The 18,612-nt window shown below is 32.0% G+C and overlaps 1 protein-coding gene across 16 annotated transcripts in view; it reads right to left on the bottom strand.

Moving 5' to 3' along the window:
• The window catches only part of Gphn (gephyrin), a 460,638-nt gene that overhangs the window by 149,918 nt on the left and 292,108 nt on the right, over positions 1–18,612 (bottom strand). For 6 of the 16 annotated variants that reach the window (XM_029484276.2, XM_085830493.1, XM_029484280.2 and 3 more), the window contains 2 exons: positions 11,247–11,303; positions 2,098–2,139 (listed from right to left, as the gene is read on the bottom strand). The exons of 4 other annotated variants lie outside the window; for them this stretch is intronic. In XM_029484276.2, coding sequence (XP_029340136.1) covers positions 2,098–2,139; positions 11,247–11,303 — 99 coding nt within the window. The remainder of the gene's footprint in view (positions 1–2,097; positions 2,140–11,246; positions 11,304–18,612) is intronic. 6 more of the 16 variants (XM_029484278.2, XM_029484279.2, XM_085830494.1 and 3 more) reach the window with 1 other exon arrangement.

The following is an 18,612-nucleotide window of genomic DNA, read 5'->3' as shown; positions in this document are numbered from 1 at the left end:
AGAAAAACAAACCCACATGGAGCCCAAGTTCCTGTAAGAGCTGAATGTCATGGAGCAAATGCCACACAAGTCCCCAATGCCAGATGTATATTCAAACCAGAGAGTTCTCCAGCACACATGGTGTCACAGAGAACGTTATATCCTGATGGACGCTGTGGGCTGCAATTGGAGATGATGCCAATGGTAGCCTTCTTAAACACTCTCAAGAGAAATGGAGAATTGCCTAGATGAAGTGGCAGAAAGAAATGTTATATATTTGTTACACAGGGAATCATATGCCTTTGGGATTAAAGAAATGGCCTATAGAAATGTAATGATAGGATGATATATACAAGTTTTCAAAAAGTTCTTGTTGACATCATAGTTAATTTATCTTTTATTAATCATTTCCACAATGATTTTTCAAGAAGTAAGTTTTCATCTTCATGGAAATAACCAAGATCCCCAATAAGAACATCATTTCCAAGATAACTTTGTCGGTCTAAATCTTCCATACATATCTATGTGAATGTTTACTAACAAGAAGTATTTTATACAGCTCGGCTAAACTCCCTCACTTATGATGAGAAGAGTCGTACACACACACGGCTAGAATATGCTTACACTAAAGCTGTCACCATTATGTTTCAAGCATCATTTGCTCATTAAAACACCAAAATGACAAAGAAAAAGTCTAAAGAAAGAATACAGATGGCTTTGTACAGTCTGTTGTACAAACTTGTATATTTTTCCTATTGGAAGTTTAAAGATTTGCATGATTTTCATTGCACTTTTCCTAAGTTCTTTATGTTTTCTTTGTTGTATTCTAGTATGTTTTTAATATAAACAATTTTGAAGAAATGCTTTCTTTGCTGACAAAAAATTATTTCTCCAAAGTCAGGTATAAGATAAAAAAGTCATTCACAGTTTTAAGTTACAAAATAAAAATTAAACAGGATGACTGCACTTACTGATCCAGTAAATTAAACATTGCTAGGATATGAATTTAGTTACTTTCTAAAATTTGAAATCTAAAGATGCTAATTTGTTTTCTCTGCACAAACTAACTCAATACTGGTCTATAAATAGTATAAAAATGTTATCCTGTAAAAAAATAAACCAGTATGTTAAAATCATATGTAATTAAATTTTTCTTTAGAGTTATATATTTTTTCTTTATATATGCTCAACTCTGGTCCTACTTTGGAAAGCAGACATGCCATTATACAATCAAAGTATGTCAATAATATTTTGGACAAGTACTTTATAAAAATGCAAAAATCTAGTATGCTGTTGTTTAACCTAACAGGAAAGGGAAATTAAACCACAAGAATAGACGAACATAGGTATAATTTTATAAAATATTTTTTTAAAGAACACGATTCTCATAATTAATATAATCTATTTGAAAAGAATTTTAAGAAAATACAAGTACCAAGCAAACCTACGTAACTGATTCCCCCACATCCCCTTGGGTTTCACTGTGTAACCCTTTTTGTCCTGAAACTCATTCTGTAGACCAGTTGGCATTGAAGTTAAAAGATTCACCTGCCTCTTTGTCCTAAGTCCTGGAATTAAAGCCATATGCCACCTCTGCCTGGGTAAGTAACCTGATTTTCTAAGAGAAAACGTATCTTTCAGTTTACATATACATAAGTGAAATAGCTTTTCCTCAGTCCCCCCCCCCCCCCCATTTAATAGTAAATTCTGAATGCTTTCAGAAGTGTTTGGATAATGGGAGGGATATTCACCAATTTAATTAAAATCTTCAGTACCAGTAATATATGTTCAATGTAGAATGAATATTATTTAACCAATATAACCTGGCTCAGAGAAATTATTGAAGAATACGGTAACAGTAATAATCAAGCTGGCTATTGGGGTTTTAGCTATTTCAGTGTGCTACAAAGAAAGTTATTCTGAAAACAGTGTAGTAGAGAAATTTCCCCCTAACACTGGTGACTTTCCCCTCTGATACCCTCATCTCTTTCAGCCAAGGGCAAGGTGCAAGGCAAAATAAATTAAGGCAAAACAAAACAAAACGAAAAAAAAAAAAAAAAAGAAAAGGTGAGTGCGAGCATGTTATTGACTATGTAAAAAGACACGTGCAAAATATACCTCAGATACACTATAGGTAGATGAGCACGACGGAAGCCGAGCCTGGTTTTGCAGTGGAGAAAAGAAAACACTGTTAAAGAGGAAATGATAGACTAGCAAGGGTCTCAGGTTTACATGGCTTTATCACCAACAAATTTGCCATATAAATAATAGAACAGCCTGACAAGGGCACATATGTCAAGACTCAAGTTATTTGAAGAAGAAACTCATAATTGAAAAAAAAAACCCTGAAAATCCAACTCCCTAATTTGCTAAAAAAATTTACTATTATAGAGAGGATACACCTATTCAGCCAGGTTTTGGTATGAACTTGCTGAGAAGATACATACTTAAGAACAAATGCAAAATACCAAACAATTTTTCCTATGGTTTCACAGTGATCTCCATTGGCTTGTGTATCTACTGTACATCTTTATGTTACTCTATAGAGAGTAATAGAAATGTATAAATGTAAATATAAATATATATATATATATACATATATATGTATATAAATTAAATATAAAGAGGAAAGTCAGTTTAACCTGATACACTTTCTTCTTGCTTAGTTTTTAGTATTAATGAACAATCACCATGTCTCTTAATACATATGTTAACAACACCATAAAAATATATGTTTTCTCCACAATTACTTTTAGTCATTGTTTTTATTCCTTGCCTCTTGTGTATGTATGTGTGTGTATTTATGTGTTTGTCTTCTTCCCTCCATCCCGCTGCATTTTGGGTGGAGTCTGGCTATCTGGTTCAGGCTGGACTAGAAATGACTATGTAGTCCATGCTGGCATTTATGTGTAGTCTTTCTGCTTCACTGATTTTTAAAAAATAGCTATTTTATTAATTTCTGAAAGTAACTGTTTTATACCTAATAGCGTGTTTAAACCTCCATGACTTCCCTGGTCAAGCCCTATCCCAGGCTATCATTGAGCTCAAGTGATTCTCCTACTTCAGGAGTGAGTGGCTAACACCACACTACAACCACACCAGGTTGACTTTAATGACTTTGAACTGGTAATGCTCTGACTTCCTCTCAACTTCTTGGTTGTGATGACAACATGTTAAATTTTGTGGCTTTTTCCTATATTAATTTTCATTATGCCACAGGAATTGAAACAGTTACCAATGATTTTCTATTCATAAGCGCGGTATGACGTTTTAGAATACAAAGTTAAGTGCAGGGAATTGAAAAGGATGTTGTAGATAAGTCAGAAACAACCTTATCAGATTAGCTATTTAATAATATTTGTAGCATTTATAACAGCAGAAAACAGTAGATGCTCATGAAGTATTTATTGAATTAATGGAACTATGATTTCCTGAGCCTTTTAAGTTTATTGGCTTACAGATTTGGTATAAAATTATCATTGTCAACTTATGTTTTGAGGTAGTTTCTAAAATATGTATAACTTTGTACATTAAAAATGAAACAAATTTTCAACTTTGTGGATTAAATTTTCTTTAGCAAAATGATAGTTCTAAGAAAATCTTGCTTTGTATACTTGTTCTATTTAAAACAGTTTGAGAATCTTGTCTCCTTTTTACGTAGTTCCTATTTTCTATGACAAAAGAACTAATTTATTAAGCAGAGGTATCATTTGCATCTGATTTTTATTTAAATCAATTTCAAGAGACAACCAATTCCATGTTGAGCATTAAACACCTTACAGATATATATCTATCTCCAATGTTTTATGTATGTTATTTGAAATATTTTTCTTTTGATTTGAAGTATAGGATAAATTAGAATTTTCTTATTTAGTACAAATGAAATCTAAGGATTAAGTTTTTTTTATATCAAGAGATTTTTAATATTGTGAAAATTAGTAAAATTAGCTCCTAAGACAGAATTACTATCATTATTAAATAGTGGCCATATTCATGACAGATCATCTACCACAAGAGTTAGAATTTTATATAATTACTATAAATAAGTGGTAAACAAATCCAAACTATTAATGTAAATGTTAGCTTATGAAACAGAAGAGACAGGCATCTCAAACAATGTTTTACTTATGAGGACTGACACTGATATGTACCTAAAGAAAGCGCTTCTCTATAAACAAATTGTCTAAGTATTACAGTCTACTGATTGTTTACTCATCTAAGGAGTGAAGATCCATCATTAATGTGTCTCTGGTCAGTATTAGTGAATGGGTCCAAATGCAGACATGTTTTATATTACTATAATCTACATATTAAAGTATGATGTATTACTTGATCATATCAAGTTACCTATCTCATTTTATTTAAATTTCCTTTGAAGGAAACGAGATTTAAGATAAGTAGATATGGTTAATTCAACAGAATCTAAACGGTGATCATGTCATGTTTCCTTAGATATAATCAGGTAATGAACATAAAAATACAATGTACAAAACACTCTAAAGATATTTTTAAAAAGTTTAGGGGAATAATGGACTTTAGTGTTACATTTCAAATCCTTATAAGGTTCAACTCCAGCAGAAATTTATAATCAATGCTCTGTATGACAATACCCAAATTTGAAGGATTAATAGTAATTCAGTGGGCCCATGTGTGTGCACTTGTGAGAGTGTTGGCTATATATGAGGAGAGCAATTAAGTAATGTAAAATTAAGTAGAAAAATATCATACCAGGTTACACTATTTAATTAACATATTTTAATTTTTATTTAAATATATATGCGTACACACACACACACAAACACACACACACACACACACACACACACACACACACACACACACATGCTCATGAATGGGCACGTAAGCATGAGTACGGGTATCATACCATGAAGTCCAGAAAAATCCAAGGAAACAGAGTCAAAGATAATTTTGAGAAACCCAGTGTGGGTTTCTGGAAACTGAATATGGGTCTGTGAGAACAATACTTTTTACCTCTAGCCCTCTCATTTATTATCTCTTAGTTTTTGTTACAAATTTTTAAATTTGGTTATGATCATTTAATGTGTTTCCATGCATAGTGACTTGAAAGCACTGTTTGAAAAATAATCATCTCTCCTTTTCTCATCTCTAAAGTAAAAGTATATTTTAACATATGTGTCTATGCAATCGATACAAGAGCCAGTTATAAGAAGACTCAGGACATTTTGACTGTAAAATATCTGAGAGCAAACATTTCGGTTCTTCTGAGCCATATAATCTGTGCTTCATTCATTTAAAGTTCTGTTGTAGCTTGAAAACAATTGAAGACCATATTCAAATGAATAAACATTTCAATAAATACTTATTTTGAACATATTTCCTCATATAATTTCACATGAAATGTAAGCTTATCTCCTTCTTTTGAAAATAAAAAAGAATAATTCTAGTGTATGGCCCTATAAAGAAGTAGGATTTAACCCACAGGATGTAGTTTTCCAGGCTATGGTTCACAAAACTCACCTTAAATGAATGTGTTATGTACAAAATCTCCCAGTGATAATAGATACTAGCATAAAAAATATAGTAAAGTAATTCAGATGTAAGGCTGGAATGAAAATACCACAGTTAAAAATATAAAAAAGTCCAGTAATCCAATTCATTATTCACATTGGCTTATTTAATACAAATTCTATTTTGAATGCAAGAAATTAAATTCTTAAATAGACAAAAATCACTAAATAAAAAGCTTAGTTTTTTTTATAGTTTAACTCTGATTTAAATGTTATCTACCAAAAAGAAGTTTCATTTTGGTGAAATTCTTGTGCCCTGACTGATTTTTGTTTTTTACACTTTAAATGCCATTCCTTTACTTACATTTGCATGCCAACCAACTATTGCTAATTATTATATTCCTTTCGGTTTTTTAAATCAGCTTTATCTTAGTTTATATTCTTAGTAATATTCCTTTATGAGTTATATTCTCTGTTACTGCTTTTGAAAACTTTTAAAAATGGACAAATCTAGTTTTGTAGTTGAATATTAATTTATCATGTTCCTATACAGAGTATATATTAAGAAAAATCACTTAATTCCAAATAATGAATATTTGTATACCTTTCCTTTTTTCATATTTCATAACCATGTAGCTAGTATTTTTCTGAATATCTTCATATTCAAATTCCCTTTGTTCTAATTGCTCCTCAACAAAGTAATAAGTTTCTTGTAGCTTGAATTATATTATGGACACAAAGCATAGATTTTGATTATTTTATCCTGTTTTCCTACTTGTAAAAGTATCTGTACTCGCCGTCAGTCCTGAACATTACTTTTAATATTGTCTTCTAGGTTCACACATTTGATTAAATGGAAGATTAATTTTTTCTTATATAGTTTTGTTCTTTGCTCATTATTGTAAATAACGCATAATTCTAAGGGTGTATAGTATATTTTGAAATGAATTAAGTAAGAAAGCTTTGATTATATATTATTAACAATAGTTGTACTACTACAAATGCTAAAAACCCAGTGTTTATAATGTTCCTGCTTTGTTCAATGTAGTGAGAATACATTCTATTCTTTCTACAGAACATCAAATATAATGAAAGATGAAGAATAGACACTCACCTAAGAAATAAATAAAATTTAGTATCATTTACAAAATTCCGGGGCTCATTAAGGGATCTATCCTTTGTGTAAAATAGTATATTGTATTTGTCACCACAATTAGAGCAGCAATGATTTAATTCTATGACTAACCTACAGTTCTGAAATAACACCTTTTCTACTACCAAGTAAATATATAATTAGAAACAAAGATCTTTAACCTGTCCCCTTACTGAAATACTCTTCAGTGTTTCAATGAATATTTTTATGAACACTTGCAATAAAGTTTCACAACATGGAATGGTCTTTGTTTGCCAACTTACTTCAGTTTAGGACTAAAATCTGTTAACTTTGTCTGATATTATACAAAAAATATTTTGTTTTTTGTTTAAGCAATGCTTCTTTATATGCAAAACATATTTTATAATGTACACAGACAATAAGAATTAAAGGAGAAGAGAACAGAACATTTGCCTAAAATTTATCTGCATGGTTTTTTTTTTTGTTTGTTTGTTTGTTTGTTTTTTTGGTTTTTCGAGACAGGGTTTCTCTGTGTAGCTCTGGCTGTCCTGGAACTCACTCTGTAGACCAGGCTGGCCTCGAACTCAGAAATCCGCCTGCCTCTGCCTCCCAAGTGCTGGAATTAAAGGCGTGTGCTAACACTGCCCCGCTTATCTGCATGTTTCATCCACTAAATTCACTAATCAAAGATACTATTTTAAAAATAGTTTTTCAGAGGCAAATGACTTACTCATTAGGTAGCTAGGTTAGTTCAGGAGATATTTCTCAAATAATATATCCCATTTTTAAGAAAATAGGCAATGTGTTTTTAACTCAAATAAAGTAAAAAATGAAGATTTCTCATTATGTAAAAGAGTAGTAGTTGAAAAATGTAACATGCCAAGTGCATGACCTAAAACAATTTGTAAAATACCAATTTTTAAGTTATTTAAACTTATTTATTGTTAACTTGTTTGCTGTTAAATAACAATAAATGTAAGGTTAAAAAAATGTATCATGTTTTTGACCAAAAATACCAGACAAAGCAATACATAAAAGGTGGGCTATATTTAGGCATAGCTCAAAGTTTTACAGTTCCTTGTGGTGGAGCAGGCAGCGAGCTGGTGCTTCATCTTATTCTTAATACCAGCTCCTTAGCATGAAGACCTTCCTTAGAAAATTTAAACTTTGTAGTGTTAGTTTTGTTGGAGGAAAATTTTTTCTCATGATTAATCTGCAAAAAATATGACTACAAATATATTATTTACTAATGTACATATTACTTACTTTATTAATAATATGAGAATATTTTTATTTTTTTATGTAGTGATGTTCAAATTAATTTAGTCAGAAAACTCAAACTGACATTTTTATATTAATGACAGTATCATAGATTTTAGGAGTTCATATAGAAGATTCATATAATTGTAATAATACACAGAGAAAGAAGAACTGGCTCAAAGAGATACTGGATTATCTCTGTTTAGCTTTTAAAAGTTAATAACTGATATTAGGAAAACATTCTTTACTTCAATAATGAGGAATGTAATATGTATACATATAACATAGAATATGATAAAAATAAGTTGAGATATAAGATAATTAACTTTTTCTCTATTTTCATGTCAAAATTAATATAGCAGTATGAATTAAATGAAAGGGAGCAATCTCTGGAGAAATAAATCCAGGAGCTTGTCTCCTAGAAACATTTATAGAAGCCCTATGAAGGGAGGCCAGGATTAAGCATTAAATATTTACAATAATTTAGTTTAATTGTCATAATTATATATTTATTTTAGAAATGATTATTTTTGAAAAATGCATTTAAAGAGAAGGCTACTTTAAAACTTTAATTATTTGCTGCATTGGTGTTGCTAGTGATTGGCTATATGACACATGTGTAATACTGAGTGTCTCTAAGCTAGCGTTTGCTTTCAAAAGATATACATATACATATATGGCCCTTTGTTCACACATTTATAAGATGCTACATAAAAGCATTCCTGGTAAAGCTGTTTGCTGCTAACTTTCTTTCGAATCAGAACATGTCATAATTACTTCAAAGGTATTGAAGTTTAAAGAAGTCTATTAACTTTGCACACGTGTATCTACTGGTCAGATTATTCATAGCAGTCAAAAATTCACAATTTTCTTTGAAAACTAAAATTGAATCACCTTGTCTTTACTCCTTAGATACAGACCTTATTTTCTAATTTTGCTGACACATTCAGAAACAGACAAAATACAAAGTCAAGTGAATAGCGCTAAATAAATACCACATGAAAAAGCCTTTTGAGAAGTATGCCATTATTTCAGTACTGATTTTGAAAAGCTCTTATTTGGGTCATAATGTTATAAAATCAACAGTAATGTTAGTTGTGTAGCTTGCAGGTCTTTTATACTTCAAATTTAATTTTTATTTTAGAAACTTGAGCATGAAGCCAGAGCTAAAAAGGAAAGAAAGAGGTAAAACAGGAAGAAGAAAAGCTGGAGATGAGAGGACAAACCAGGCCGATATTGAATACCTGTCAGCAGAAAATGTTAATGGGGAAACATTCACAAGTGACATCATACATTTATTTACTTGGAGAGCATATCCTTTCACAGGAACTTCTAGGGGATTTCTGAGCTCCCCCAGCTTTTGATGGAGCTACAAGAAAATGTTAGAACCTGAATCAAAACAGCAACTTGTTTTCTTTTCAGTTCTCCTTTTAAAAATAAGATCATAGCATTATACATTTCTCACTACTTTTGTTTTTCTTTAACATAAGAATAACCATTTTCTATAAACTTGTGACTATGAAGCCAACATTTTATTTAGTTCAAACACAATCTTTTTCTACTAAAAATAGTTAAATAAATATTACAACTATTTTTATAATCCAGAAATTCTTCTAAAATTTTCTACTTGAAAAGATACATAGCACAAACATAATTTTCTGTTTCCCCCAAGTATTGTGTTCAGTCTGTGGTTGCATCCATATTGAAACAAACTGTCTGAGCTATAATTTAGTGTTAGTCTTAAGCATATAGTGAAAGTTATAAACATGTAAACATATAAACAGTATAACTTTAAGTTCTATACATCTCAAAACTGAACTTCTGTTACACACACATTCACTCATACATGCAAATTATCTTACATCAGGACCCACAGTTATAGATGCCATTTTTAAGTTTAGTTTGCTACCAGTTATTTTAAAAACTTTATACTGTATTGCACTTTCTTAGATGAATCAGTGTCCTAATCAATGGGGTACACAAGAAACTTACTGTCTCCTTCAGACAAAGTTAAAGTATGATTCAGTGAGGAGTGCTATTGGTATATCACTACATTTTACTGAGTGAATAACACTAAGTATCCTATTTTTGAAATCAGCACACAATCACCATGTCCCATCCTTTACAGAGGCAACTTTAAATATAAGAGTTATCTACTATGAGGCAATGTTAAAGAACAGAAAGGATGGCTTTTCTTAATAAAGAACACAGACATACAAACACAGTTCATCAATGTGCATTCATGTTTGCACATACTCATCAACAACAAAAAAGTAAAACTTAGAAGGCAGAAGAATCAAGGGCAGGAAAGAGAATAGAAATTTGTCTTTTATAAACTGTTAAAGTAAATTGGAGCTATGGAAAAATTTGAAATGACAGAGTTAATTAGGCTTTACGAAAGTTAATGAATTTTATGACATTACAGTGCTCCAAATTATCTGGCATTTTTGCTAATTTACTAGTTGCTACCACTGTTGAGGCTGTTTGGGATTGAGATATAAAAATAATGGTTAACTTTAATTTTTACCTACTTTTACAGTTAACAATTTTCTAACTTGAATTTATGATGGCATCATTAAAATAGTGATTATTTGTGGGTAAAATTTTTAAATTTTTTATTGTAATTAATAAATAACTAGTAATTAAGTAAATGTAATTAAATAAATAAACAAATGACGTGCCTAATATATATTGACTAAGAAGCGTTTACCCATTACCAAAGAGGATCATCAAATCAGAAACCTTAACTGTGTATTAGTAGATTATGTATAAAGTGGGTTAATATTTATTGTGGTGGCCTAATGTTACAGTAACTTTTAAAGGTTAACAAAAGCCAAGGCACTAAGACTGCTTTAACACTAAAAGCTGTATATGGGTCAAATATACTGGCATCATAAAGCAATTCTAGTTCTTAACATGATATATATTCAGTATGTTATTCACTCACAATAATTTTCATTTTAGAATGAATTAAGTTGGTAATGACTCTAAAATAAAATTCAATATTTTTTATAAAGTATGTTAAAACTGGAGGTGACATTCTAAAAATATATAGGTTTTCTGTTTATGAGGAATCGTAATACATAATCAGTGACATCAGTCAGAGGAACGGTTTACTCTAGAGCCCCAAATTGCAGGCACATGAAATGAGGCAGTTGCCCTTTCTTGTTTGTGGTGCCTTTCAAAGCTAGTTATTTGGCAGCTTGCCTTCAGCTGGTTGCTCTATGTGTAGCTGAAAACAAAACAAAACAAAAAAATATGACCCAACAGCCAATAAAAATATTAAAATAAAAAATGGGATGGTGAAAAATGGAAAAAGCCCCCTTCCTCCCTCCACCCTCCAAAAAGGAAGAAGTGTAGGCTATAGACAAAATCTTGCCAAAAAATGTTAGAAACATATTTACTTTGAGGGATCCAACTCTACTAGCAACTCCTTTGCTTGCCTCCGGCCGTCTAATTTGCTACAATGAGGGAAGATGGGTAAAAAGACAGAATAAAGAAAAAGTGAACTTAAATTTTTTTCTACACATTAGTAAGCAGTACATGCAATACATCAATTGACTTAAGCTCCTCTCATAAGACCAAGGAGTTATTGACCCCAGACGCTATGACATGCTCTGCAAACAGATCTCTAGAGTTTGGTTTCTGGTATGGCACTATTCCTGAGAGGAGGAAATTGGCACTTACTTTTGGTTATCTTGGGGACTTCTGATGAAGCAGTATCTGGAGTAGTGTTACATTTGCATTTAGCTTACAAAAAACAAAGAATTACAAATATACCTATGCATGTTTTCTCTTTCAGTGTTTAAATGTCTATTCTACTGCAATATCAGGAAACATCAACGGTATGACAAGAAACATGAGTGTGCTTTAAATGGAAAGATCAGTCCCAAGAAACATTGTTCTGACTGGTGACAGTCAAGCTCCTTTGCTTGTCAACCCAAGCATAGAGCTGGTTCAGCTGTCACTGTGATTCCCAATTAAACAATCATGCTGCCAACCAGAAAATTTTAATGCCAGACCAGTGTTAGACATATTCAGTCCTTCAAAGATTTTTCTTATTTCATCTGAAATCTTCTCTCAGAAAAAACAGGGTAAGTAAAGCCTGGTGTGGTGGTGTGTATTTACAATCTTAGTTCTCAGGGGGTTGGGGTAAGCAGGATAACCTCAGATTTGAGGCTAGACTGAGTTACACAGGGATACTGTGCTTATATATGCATACACAGTACATTCTCTCTTTCTCTCTCTCTCTCTTTGTCTCAATCTCTCTCTCTCTCACCCCCATACTCACTCATTTGCTATTTTACAATTTCTTGGTTCACACCATTACACACAGAATCTTGATAAGTGGAGAATTTGTAAGCAAGATCCAGAAAAGGTGACTGTACCCTCACTCCTGTACTTCACTTGGAGGAAGTTTCAATTCTAATCAGCATAGGACAAGTTACCTGATTAGCTCATCCTGTGTTGGCAGATAGCACAACTATCTGCAAAATGATAAATCCTAGGTGTTAATCTCCTTAGGAAAAGAATATAACTGAGTATATTACAAATTTTACTTTTTTTTTTTTTCTGGAAGCAGGGTATTGAGTACTGTTAGGATGTCCCAGAATAGCATACATAGGTTATTGGGGGAATATTGAGCAAATGGTATTATATTTTGAAACAAACAAACAAACACAAAAGAAACACGCCATCCCCCCAAAAAACCCTAAAAACAAACCACAATCATCTTTATACACAAGAATTACATCAACATTTGAAATGAATAGCTTTTACAAATTTTTCATCATTAGCTGTTTTAGCAGAAGGATAAAGAATCAATTCTTTTTTTTTTTTTTTTGTGAAGTAGAATTGCCACATTTAGAAATAACATTTAGAGGAGAAGAATCCCAGTGGAGAAAGAATTTCATCAGTTCCAAACATCTAGTCATTCTTCTTTATATTCTTTTATTTCAAAAAACATCTTACTCCAAAGGCTGTTTTCAACTTTACATGGAGAATTACAGAACCTGGATTATAAAGACCCTCCTGGTAGTGTCCTATAAGAATGTAGAATGTAATGACCCACTGTTTCTAAAAAACATTTAGAAGCTCAAGAAATCACAATTTTCTGCAGTATCCTTTCTGTCTAAATCTTAACATCATATTAGGTTGGCAGCATGACGCGTCCTCTTCAAGGTTAAAACAGTTCTTGATTTCTGCTGACTGTTAAAGTTATAGTCCTTTAACAGGTCTCGAAATACACAGGGCTGGAAAAAGGGTGCTTAGAAAAGGATGGCTATGCACATATAAATATATATGACTATGTATTTTTCTATTTATGTTTTGATTGTTTGTTTGTGACAGAATCTTCGGTGTAGACCAGTATGGACTGGAACTTGCTCTATATATCTTAATCTGGTTTTCAATTTGTGAATCCTCCTGCCTCAACCTCTTAAGTACTAGAATTGTAGGTATGTAACATGATTCCTGGCTTCATCTAACACATTTTACCTATTATTATATCTATAGATCAATGTCTTGTCTAAATTATTTCCATTACAAATGCAAATATAAGTACAGAAATCTAACAGTATACACGTCCAGTCTCATCTGCTATTGGATGCTAGTAGGGTTGTACTTGGTTAGTATTTGTATATGAGAAATGTACATAAAGCTCAGAGATGATATATGGTTTTCTTTATTTTTGAGATTATAATTACATCATCTCTCTCTTCCCTTGAAGTACTCCTATATATCTCTCCTTGTTCTGCTTCAAATTTATGACCTCTTCTTTTCATTAATAAATGGAGATTTTATAAAGGAAATTATTAGTGTTTGAAATCAATCTTATGAACATAGTCTTTGAAGTTATTATAGAAAAGAGTCTTTACAGAATCAACACAGCTCTCAAAGATAGAAGTGCTTGCAATTTAAGTTTCATGTGAATTTGTGTGACTATAGAAACAGATAATAGTATCTTATGATGAAAAAAATTCAGAAAGAATAGGAAAAAGTGAAATTGGCATACTGTATGTTTAGGTATGTTTGTGTGTTCAAGGGTGTATGCGAAGGCAGTAGGATAAAAACAGGAGCAGTTCCTCAGTGCCATAAAATATTGGTTTTAAGACAGCTCTTTCATTGCCATAGAAATCACCAAGTAGAATAGTCTGACTCCCCTGCAAGGCCAAGAGATCTACATACCATCACCACCCCATGGCTGTGACTTCAAGTCTATACAACAAGGCCCTGGCATTTTTCTTTTTTGAAGCTTGAGATGCTCATGCTTTCAAGACAGATGCTTTTCTGAGTGACCTGCCTCTTCTACAAGAAATCAATAGACTGGAAACTAAATATTCTAATTTATTTTAGTCAAATTTTAATAGTGAATTGTAATAGGCTAGTAAGAAAGAAATTTATAGTTAGTTTGAAAATTTATTTTTTAATGAGAAAGAGAAAGCACAGCAGAGTAGTATCAGGAATTGGTTTACTTTTTATCATAACATTAAGAGTCTCATCTACTTTTATTCTACTTTTCTATAAAGCTAATTCTTTTTGAGAGATGTTAAGCACTGTGTTTATAAAGGGTGAATAAACATTATTCAATGTGCTTTGGAGCAGAATTACTTAAACATTTAGAGATCTTTAGATTATCGAATATCTGCATAGACTATTGGTTGAACATCTATATAGACTATTGATTTAATATCTCTATTTTGAAATAAAAATGTTCTGAAATATGAAATATGAAATATCAATCACATACAATATTTCTGACTTTTAGTATTTTAGATTTTTGGGTTTTGAGTTATAGATGTTCAGTCTGGTCCCTTTCATAAGCTCTTTTGTAAACTTCTAGAAAGGAGATGATTGACTAAACAAAAATTTTGCATTATCTCTTTTTCCCCTCAGTGAGTCTTCCTGTACATACTATCCAGACACTCACTTTCATATTCTCATGGTACTGCTATTGCAGTATACCGACAATAATTTAAAACAGCAAAGAACATGATGGCAATATTTGTGTTGTTTCAAAGTTTTAGACAGTTTCTAGTAAGGATGTGCTTTTGTTCATTTGTCCTTACTACATGAATTTGTTTTTGAAAGGCCTCTACTTGATTTTCAATCACCTTACTTTTTACTCCATGACTACAAGGGCTCTAAAAAACTATTAAACAGACTTGCTGTAAAGTTTTACATCCAAATCAGCTGTATTATCACTGTATTGTCAACCTATAATTTAGTGTTTGATGCAAAATGAACACTGAAATTTTCACTGAGTGAATTTCTCCATCTGTGCCTTTTCTTCAATTAAAATAGAATGAATAATTGATAATTTTGATATATGGGCCACAAAATATCTAATTTTAGGAAAGCAATCACTTTATAATATGAAGTTTTAAGAATGGTTTCATTGAAGCTGGGCGGTGGTAGCACAGTCCTTTAATCCCAGCACTTGGGAGGCAGAGGCAGGAGGATTTCTAAATTTGAGGCCAGCCTGGTCTACAGAGTGAGTTCCAGGACAGGCAGGGCTACACAGAGAAATCCTGTCTCGAAAACAAAACAAAACAAAACAAGGATGGTTTCACTGAGATATACTATATTAAATACCAATGAGAACTTACATTGAATCAGATTAAATTGCAATATTAATTCTGAACAGGTCATTTCTAACCCTGAGTTTTTTGACAGGCCTGTGTCACAAAGCCTAGTTTTAGAAAACATTTTTGTTTACTATGTTTATATATATCAAAGAAAATATTTTTTAAAACATATGGGAGACAAAGATATTTTCTAAAACTAAACCAAGCATTTGTAGTTTTAGCATTTCTTTTATTTCTAGAATTTATTTCCCTATCTTTAAATTTTCAAAAAATTCTAGGGAGTACCAAGAGAATTAAAAATTCCATTCAACAGATACAACCTTGACCTCAATGAAACAATTAAGTGAAATTTTCAATTGATAACTTTTGATTTTATGTATTAGGGTAGAGTATGTAGAAGTTAAAATAAATAAAGCTAAGTTTCACTGTATTAACTGGAGATTAAGAGGAACTAAGAATATTAACATTTATTTAGCCGGTATTAGAACTAGGCCAAAGTAATATGACTGGTGGGCTAGGAGGGACAGAAGAAGCTTACCTATTTAAATCTTCATGTTTAGATATAGACATTCAACTCTATTAGTTCTCAGAAAAATTTAAAGTTGCAGGCTAGAACTTATTTTCAATATCTGGTGTCTTAGTGCAATAATTATATTTTTTCAAATAACTTTGAGTTCATAATTTTTATATGTTGCCAATAAGTTAGATAAATGCAAATGCTCAATGGTTTTTCTAATATTTTGTTAAACTGTATTCATATAGATATAATGAACTATTCTAGGTACTCATGTGAATTATGGGAATTGTGTCTAAAAGTTCTGCATATACTTACAACAAAACCTAGAATTAACATAAGTCCTAAATTTGATTAAGAGAAATCTACAAAATAATTTTTAGACTACCCAGAACAATTTTTATATAATTATTTTATTTATATTACATATAAATATATATAATTTTATTTATATTATAAATAAAATACCTAGAGACTGGCAAAAAATTGTTATATATATTAATCAGATTATGAATTAATAATCAAAATTGTATAAAAGATATATCAAAGTGTCATGATGGAAAAATGTGCACATTACTAAGTATAAAATGTCATACTTTATTACTATATATATGTTAGAGAACTATGCTAGAGGCTAGTTGTGTTATGTTCTGGAGAAAAAAATATCTAGTACTAGATACTAGGAAAGGTGCTGTGAAGATAAGATTTCACCCATCAAAGGCTCTAGGGTATAAAAAGTACAATCTCCTTTAAATATCTTTAATTTCAAAGTGACATGTAAGAATTGATATTGGTCAATTGTCAGGTATGTCACATTCTAGAACTTGCGCTATTAATACCTGTACATTAAAAGATAATTGAGTTCACAGAAAAAAAACAAAATGACATATAGCTAAACTTGAAGTCTTTCTCTGTCTCTGTCTCCCTCTGAATCAAAGTTTCACTTTATAGCCGTGGCTGGGCTGGATCTTTCTATCTAGACTAGGGTGACCTTGATCTCAGAGATCTGACTGCCTCAGCCTGCGAATTCTGGGATTAAAGGCACTTCCTGCAACAAAAGTTTTCTTATGAAGGAAATTTTATAAAAAGTATTTTTCTATGAATTTTAAAAAGTAAGCGTGCATATCATTTCTTTGTTACTTGCTCATTTGTCTTACCATATAGGGCAGCAACTAGGTGGCTGTACATGGATTATAAAGTTCAGGTTGGTCTCAAGCTCAGGATGCTCCTGTGTTTGTCTTCTAAATATTGGGATTTTAGATGTGGGCCACCATAACTGCCATACATTACTTCTTTATAGTAAAAAAAAAAAAAAGGAGACAATGAAATCTACCTACCTGTCTGTCTGTCTGTCTACCTCCCTACCCCCTCCTCTATCTTTCTACCTATCTATGTACCTACCTACCTAATTTAATATACCTTTCTAGGTGCCAAATCTGATTTGTAACTTCCTATCTCAAGGTGGCAAGTTAGTCACTATGAAGATGTCCCTGGGCTCAAGTTTTTGGCATAAGTTCTTTGTTTTCAGATCCACCATGCTGTAGATGCTACTATGGATGGCTTCCCTGCTACCATGCCTTTTCCATCTCCTGGACTGTATCTCCTTATACTGTGAGTCAGAATAAATTCTTTGACATTTAAATGGATTCTGTCAGGTATTTGGTACTCAGGGTGGAAGGTCACTGCTGTGATAAAATTGGCCATGGTTTTTATATGATTTTGGAAATTTGGCAGGAGATAGTATGGAAGTGGTTGGAATTGTGGGCTAGAGAGCTCTTAAATGTTGCAAACAAACTTAACAGGCTATTCTGGTGGGAATGAGGAAGACCAGAATGCTGACAGAAATATGTACGGTGAAAATCAGGCTCATGGATTCTAAGAGGGAAACAAGGATTCTTTGGGAAATTGTGCTAAAGGCCATTTAATCTGATACTATAACAGGAAAGGCACTGTGCCTTTAAAACCCAATTCGTTAAAGGATCCAGGGTGTAAATTCTTTTTAAAAAATCATTTCTGAGGACACTCCTTTGAGAATGGGATCACATGGAAAAATGTTTTCTCAGGTTCAGCTATGTAGGTGCTCCGAGGCCACTGCTGCTGTGATCAGAGGCAGCTGGCTAATATATTTTGTGTTTTCAGCAGAACGTGACATTCTTTATACAGTACTGGTTTTGTAGAGATGAAGAATGTTTAAGTGTTATGGTTTTCCAGAATGCTGTTTCAACATTCCAAAAACAGGCTGTCAAGAGATATGTAGTAGAGTTGAAATATCTGCAAAGTGGCCCTGAGATCCCACTGCATGAAGCCAGGAATGTGAAACCTAATGCAGTCAGTCTCATTCTTCCAGAGATTCTGGGAGCTGTCAGGCATTTTGTCACAGTGAAAAGAAAACGAATGCAATAGTAACAGCCAGACATGGAAGTATACATCATATAACTAAAGTTGGGGACTGAGGAAGAAGGTTTTCAAATCCGAGGCCTGCCGTAATGCCTTGAAATATCTTGTCCAAAATAAAACAAAGCTCAAAACAATTTAAAAAAATACTCCTGACAGCTGAGTTTGAAGTGGTACTTAGCTTTAGTGATAAATATAGTTCTATGAACATTAAATAATCATAGGGAAATGGAAGGTTCTGTGAAACTGACAATAACAATCATCAGGGAGGATATT

The sequence above is a fragment of the Mus caroli genome, unplaced genomic scaffold (assembly GCF_978045245.1).
Source record: "Mus caroli unplaced genomic scaffold, Mus_caroli_1 scaffold_14, whole genome shotgun sequence".
NCBI classification, from domain to species: Eukaryota; Metazoa; Chordata; class Mammalia; order Rodentia; family Muridae; genus Mus; species Mus caroli.
This window is presented reverse-complemented; position numbering and strand designations above follow the sequence as displayed.